Source organism: Cotesia glomerata, linkage group LG7 (genome assembly GCF_020080835.1).
Source record: "Cotesia glomerata isolate CgM1 linkage group LG7, MPM_Cglom_v2.3, whole genome shotgun sequence".
Taxonomy (NCBI): domain Eukaryota; kingdom Metazoa; phylum Arthropoda; class Insecta; order Hymenoptera; family Braconidae; genus Cotesia; species Cotesia glomerata.
The window spans coordinates 19,355,354-19,362,795 of NC_058164.1; the positions used below are offsets into that span (position 1 = coordinate 19,355,354).

General features: G+C 26.5%; 1 protein-coding gene and 1 long non-coding RNA gene across 2 annotated transcripts; one reads left to right on the top strand and one right to left on the bottom strand.

Annotated features, from left to right (window-relative positions):
• Positions 1 to 1,286: 1,286 nt before the first annotated feature.
• On the bottom strand, positions 1,287 to 1,913 carry LOC123269582. Its single transcript, XR_006510456.1, has 3 exons — positions 1,864 to 1,913; positions 1,616 to 1,620; positions 1,287 to 1,362 (listed from the first exon to the last, which is right to left on the bottom strand). It is a non-coding gene; the product is annotated as an uncharacterized LOC123269582 (long non-coding RNA).
• Positions 1,914 to 3,139: 1,226 nt separating this feature from the next.
• LOC123268870 lies at positions 3,140 to 4,488 on the top strand. The gene is made up of 2 exons (XM_044734294.1): positions 3,140 to 3,352; positions 3,955 to 4,488. The coding sequence occupies exons 1-2, from the start codon at positions 3,350 to 3,352 to the stop codon at positions 4,471 to 4,473; spliced, it is 522 nt and encodes a 173-aa protein (XP_044590229.1). The 5' UTR covers positions 3,140 to 3,349; the 3' UTR covers positions 4,474 to 4,488.
• The last annotated feature ends 2,954 nt before the right edge of the window (positions 4,489 to 7,442 follow it).

Consider the following 7,442-nt stretch of genomic DNA (forward strand, 5'->3'; position numbering starts at 1 on the left):
TGCATTAACAATATCATTTTGTTGTCATGATAAATCGCTGCATATTTCTGACTTTTGTTATGACAGCAAATTTATTTTTCAGTGTCGAATATAATCAAATAATAGTCAGATATCTGCTTTTTTCGGTTTCATTTATTATTGATAATTGATGTTCGAAATAGTATATTAGTTGTAACAATCTTATATAATTCTAATTTCTAAATATGTAAATTATAATATGGTGTCAACGACTTGAAAAATTATTAGAACTCTAATTAATTTTAGTGAATAAATTATTACAATTGATCCTTTATATTTTGCATTAAAAATTATATGTTAAAAGAGAGTTGAATGACAAAATAAGTAGATTTTCTGAAGTGTATTATAATAGACCCTAGATAACTAAAATATGATTTATTTTAATAGGAACAATCATCAGATCTTGTTTCTCGTGAAGGACCCCGCGTCATTGATTATTTAATAGATTTTTTCATATATTTAAAAAAGACAACGGGATTTCGCGGTGATCATTTTCGTGCACCCGAGGAATTACGAAGAACATTAGAAAAAATGGAGTTTTTCAAAATTCCTCGACAACTTTGGATGGCAATATTAAATGCAGCTATGAAGATAGTCGCTGAATTCCAACGTGTGGAAGATCTTGATCAACTGATTTCACTTATTGTTACTGTAGTTATTTATCTGGTTCAATATCTTTTGAAGAACTTTTTTCTGCGAGCAGCATTATTTTTGCTAAGTAAAGTGGCATCACCAGTCATATCAACGATTATTGTATGTATTTATCATTTTGTCACTTGGGCGATGGTACCGCTCTTGAATTACATTAAGCCAAAAGTTGAAGAATACGCAAGATTTGTCCTTAATCAATTAAGTGAATTTTTAAAACCTCGAATTGAAAATTAACTGTTATTTGGTAATACATACAACATTATTTTAGTGTTATTTTTGAATAACGAGAATATGTATTTTTTTATTATCACAATAATTTAGAATCATGTTCTAAAAAAATATAATACAGTTATAACTTATAATACTTATAAGTATCATTTTATATCACATATTTAAAAGGAATTACTGTGAAAATTATATAAAATTAATTAATATTTGTATGTTTTTTTCAATGTATACCTTTAATATAGAAGATTTACTAACATTTTGACTTTTTTTTTCATCCGAATTTCTTTATATAAATAAGTTTAAAATTTTAAACTATATTAAAATAAATACCAAATATTTTATTAAAGTTCTTGAAAGCTCCAATAGCTTCTAAAAAATTTTTTCGCTCTTTTTAAGTAGATTTCATAAAATCTATTTATTGCATTGGCCCTTGTGTCAAAATTCACATAGAATTTCGTTACTACACTGATAGAAGGATTTATTTGTATTAAAAAAATATTTGTTAATAATTAACAAATCATTTATTAGAGACCATTTTTTAGTATCAAACAAATATTTCTTAGTATTTAAAATGATTTGTTTGTATTTAATAAATCTGATATTCATTTATTAAATATTAATAAATCTTTTTAAATACTAAGAAATATTTGTTAAGGACTAAAAAGTGGTCTCTAATAAATGATTTGTTAAATATTAACAAATATTTTTAACTATAAACAAATCCTTTTATCAGTGTATATTAATTATTTTTCTCACCTCCAGGCGGAAAGCGTCAATTTTCCTCCCGCTGCGCTAAACGAAAATGCCGCTTTCTACCTCCGTCGAGGAGAAAAATAGTATACACACCACAGGCAGTAAATAAGAAAGCCTCAGATCATATGTTTATTGACCTCGGCTTCGCCTCAGACAACAATTACATGTAATCTGAGACATTTCTTATTTTACTGCCCTAGATGTGTAATATACTATAGTCGAGTAAGGCTTAAAAATGACATTGGTTTGGAAGTTTATATATGATTAATTGATTATATATGTGTATGTAATATAATGCGCGGCTTGTGGACACGATAACTCCCACAATTCTTAATGAATCTTCATAAAACTTGGTAGACTTATTCTACAGATAATTCGCTTGAATGAGTTCAAAAATGAGCTAAATCCATCAAATAGTTTAGATATGGCAGTCATTTAAAATTTTCGAAAATGTAAAAAATTACCTGTTTGGTGACTTTACTAGGGAATACCTTTCATTGAGAAATGATAGGTCGTCTTTCTGCATTTCATTTCAAAGCTTATGAAATTCTCTTTCATTTAACCTATAATAAATTTACTTTTCAATAATTATAAGAAAAATTTAAGAAGTTGAATGTTATCTAAATCAGTTTCAAACAAACACGTTATATAACGTGGCTTGTGGACACGATAACTCAAATAATTTTTCTCTCAAGTCAAAAGTCTCTGAAAAACGGAAAGTTAAAATGATCTATTATTTATAATTTTCAACATTGTATCAATAACTAAAGCCATAATTATGGATTATATGAAATCCACTTTCCATCTTGGCGGATGCCGAATGGCCTTATTTTTAGTTATGTGAACTAATAAGACCGTTATAATTATGAAAATTTTTTTTTACTTTTTTCATCTAACCAATTTTTATTAAAATTTTTAAACATCAGGACAGTTTTGGAGTAATCATAAGGAAATCATCGCGGATAAACAACTTTGAAAATCTTTGTTGTCTTTTAAAAATTCCATAAACATCAATAAATATTTCAGCAATTTCATCGTAAAGCTTTTTGATAACTAAGTAGATGCTTTTATAGTTGTTAAAACAATTAATTTTTTCTTTTTGTCGTCGACATTATCTGCCTTTTACCACTACATCAACTTTTATTTGGGTAGAACGCGGAAGCAGTTGTTAAAAAAAAGCATGTGGTCAAGTAAAAATATTTTATGATTAATTATTACAAAAACACTCTGGATATGATGATAGAAAAAATTAATTTCTCCATCCTGACCGTTCTATTACCTAATGATAAAAATGAGTTATTTAAATTATTTAACAGTGAGAAGTCTATTTTTAGGACAGCAGGTGGCCAGAAATTAAACCACGAATCTCCCAAGCATACCAATAGTGCTTCAGAAAATCAAACTTAATACGTATATATAATACGTATAAATAGTATGTATATATGTACATTTATAATGTAGTTCTGGACTTCCCCGGATAATATGGCGAGAGCATATAGTATTTTGTAAAAAGTGGATACTTATTGAACGCAGGTAGTGGCAGCGAGAATAGAGATCCGTTCGGAATTATTGCAGTCTCGCTAAACCTACGGAACTGCGCAGGTTAATATAGAAGAGAAATTTTTTCGCAATTAGTTTCACTAATAATTTATCGTAAAATATATTTATCCAAAGAGAAGAAAACACAAATTTGGAGATTATGGTAAGCTTAATAGATAATACCTAAATGCATAAAAATGATAAAAACCTTAATTTCAATCAAATCTTATATTTTAATATAGAATTTTACCATCTTGAAATGCATTGTTGGCATTTGTATTTTATTTTAATTTACATAAAGGATCATTCAATTTTTGTGTAGTATATATACTACTATAATAATGGTGATGACGTGATGACTGTATATTCATTTTTTCCAAAGAAAAAAAAAGTGTTTTTACAAAATTTTACACGAAATTTTTTCTCATTATTTATCAATTTGATAATCATTTTGTTATTGAACCATTAAGTACTCTTGAAAAAAATTAATTATCTGATTTAAAATTTTTCATGGGTGTGGCTGATATACAGTTTGGAGCCAACCACAACAAATACAAATTTAGTTATTAATATTAATTGTTTCCTAACATCATGTTACCGATTCCGTAAAATCAAATTAAAAAATTTGAAAAACTAACCGATAAAGAAATCAGACTTTTTTACAAAAATTACATACTTGATGCCTCCTAAAATGCAATGTAAAATTTCAAAAATATCCGAAATTCAGATGTACTATAAATATAGCGATTAATTTCTGTTTTATAGGACAACAATTCATTTACTATGGTTGAACATGGCGATCTCACCGAATTAGATTATTTTCGCGATTTTATGCAGTATTTGCATACAGAGACGGGTTTCCAACCCGAATATTTTCAATTATCGGAAGAACTGGAAATGTCGTTAAAAAAACTGGAGCTCCATCAACTTCCTTTGAAAATATGGGAAGTAATATTAACATCAGCAGAGAAGTTAGCTTTTGTAGTGGTTAATAATCCAACTACGAAGCAATTCGTTTCGTTGTTTACTGAGTTGGTAATCAGCCTCGCTCATTTGATTTGTGATATTTTAACTTCACGAGGATTATTATTCTTATTAAGTAAAATAACATCACCTGTATTATCAATTATTTCTATCCTTATCTTTCATGTTATAAAATGGGCAATAATACCTTTATTGCAAGTGGCTAAGCCCAAAATAGAAAAATATGTCAAGTTTATTACTGAACAATTGGAACTTGTCTTTACAAAAATTTCTATGCCTCAGATTAAAAATAATAAGTAATATCAAATATTTTGAGATTAATTTATATGAAATTTAAATTAACAAGCTCTTAAGGTTGTCTCACTTGAAAACAAAATAACTGCAAAATTTTAAAACTTCATTTTTTACGGTTTTGTTGGATTATTTTTTACTCTGAAAACTGAATTAGGTATTTTTTTATTTAAAATTTGTTAGTTGATTTATTTTCTATTGGCAAATCAAATTTTTTTATAAACCTAGAGTATTAATTTTTTTTCTTATCGAAAAAATTAGAAAAATCTGAGAATTGTCAATTAACATGTTTTGAAAGGGAACAGTCGCTTAATATATTTTAATTATTTCACTGCCTGATATTTACTAAAAATAAAATACAGAAATAGATTAACATGAAATTAAAAAAATTACAAATAAACAATTTTTTATGTATTTTAAACATATACACTAAAAAAAAATTTTAGTATAACAAAATTCAGAAATACGCTGCTATTTATTATGGCAACAAAATGATTAAAATGATATTGTAAATGTAACGAAATGTAATTTAAATTTATTACAAAAAATAATAATGTTACTTGATCAACCTTTAAAATATCTTGTCACCCTTTTGCTTTCAGAAAATGAAGTTTTCACTATCAAAAGAGTGCACAGCTCTTTTTAATCAATTGATCAATTATTGGAGTCAATTTTAAGAAAATATTGAACATAAAAACTTTTCTAGAATCATTTTTTTTTATCTATTAGTAAAATTATTTTATTTATTATTTTTTCAATTGATTTTTTATATGTGACAAAAATTTTCAAGATAATTAGAGAAAAAAAGATTTTTTATGCACTGGTAGGATCCATCATATGATACCTAAAAAAAAAGCATAATTAATTTCTTTTTGATATGAAAAGCTATTCAAATATTTACCATCCATATTATTTCAAAATATTTACAGACTTGAGTTTTTCTGAGTAAAAAAAAAAAACGAAAAACGTTTTTATCTACCGATTAATATTTATCAGTCACAATAAAAAAATAAAACACTTTTTCGAGTAGACTTGGTGAAGAATTTAACAACTTCTCATCAACAAGAAATTTATAAACAAAGTTATCAATGTTACCTTGAGTTGTCTCACGTTGTAATACTTGACTCGTATCTTACGCATAAAATTTGAAAAAAAATTATTTGAATTATTTTTAATTTTCGAAATTGGATAAAACTTTTTTTTTATTTCAGCTTATTTCTCATACCTAATGCCACGTTAAAAAATTTTGAGAATGAACAATAATTTCAATAATCAATAAATTTATTAAAAGAAAACTGTACTTTTTTTTTAGTTATAAAAATTTTATTTCCAGAAAGTAAAAGAGTGACCAGATATTTTAAAGATTGATCTGCGGGATTAAACAGATATTAAATTTCTTTTCAAGTAATATGATTTTTTTTAGCAACATATTCACATTACTATTAGGAATGACATTTATTATGACAACTGTTATGACTTTTGTTATGACAACAAATTTATTTTTTCAAAGTATGTATAGAGCTATTTAAAAAAATAAAAGATCATTTAACAATCTCTTATTACAACAAAAGACACACAGAGAGAATTTTATGGTATTGTCAACGATCTTTGTATTGTACTTTTTATAATTTAAATAATGGTAATTCTTACAATTTACCATCTAGATGATTACATTTACCACTCAATGTAGTTGACTCTAGTATTCTCATAATAAGAACTATTATACAATAATTAAGAATGTTAAATTTTTTCAATTGAGTATTGAAAATTAAATTATAGGATATATTCTCAATTGATATAATTTACTTATTAGAAATCTCATTTATCTAGGTCAGTATATTAATTCATTTCCATAAATTACAAATAAACGGAATTTTTTTTAGTTATCATTCTCTTGGGTTGTGAAGAACCCGTTCTTCAAACTGTTTTGATATTTTTTTCGTTTCTAATTCGTAAGATTTCTAATAAGAAGTAAATTATTTCAAGTGAATATATATATATATATATATATAGTATATATATATATATATATATATATATATATATACTAGCTGTTACCCGCCCGCTTCGCTGGGCGCTTTATAGAATTGCATTTTTAGATCTAGACTTGAAATTTAATTAGAGTATTATTTTGACTTGCACAGATTCCAAATGAGTATTGAAAGTTTTAGTTAATGTCATTGCAAGTCTCATAAGTAAAGTTGAAGTCTGTCTAGCTTCAAGTGCGAAGAATTTTTTTGTCAGAAAGAATAGTTTAGATTATTGTGTAGGTCTTTAATACGCTTATCGTAATGAGCATTACTAATCATACGCAGTAGATAGATTTATTTTTACTTGTATCACTGTTACAATCTGTGTTTTACAAGGAATTTTCTTATACAATGTTGTTTTCTCCATATCCTACTATATAATAAAAAAGTACTAGCTACTATTTATTGCACTCTCTGCATTTAGAATTTTTACATTCTCTATTTTCGCTGATACCTTTATTGTACAGTGCATTCCTTTATTTCATACTTTCCATACTTCCTCACTCATTCTTTCATTTCCATTCATTTCTTTCCACTCCTTCTTATCCTTTTTCTATTACATTATCCCATCTCTCTTTCACTTTCTTTTAAAACATTTTCTATTTCCCTCACTACCTTACATATCCTTGCCTCTATTTTTCCCTTGAATATCCCTACAATTCTTTCCCATATCTGTTCCTCCTTCTCAGTTTCATCCCACCACCTCTCCATTTCCACTTTACATTCTTCACTTATCTTTTCTCTTATTTTTGCACATGTTAGTACATGCACTAGCGTTTCTTCTTTTTCCTTGCATTTTCTACACATCCAATTTCTTTCCCCTTTCTTTCCAGCTTTAGTCAGGTTTCCACACCTTACTCTTGCCCATATTTCCTTATTTTCTCTTCCTATTTTTTTATTTTCCCAGTATTTTACATCGGCTCTTTCTTCTACCGTTCTCTTGTATAT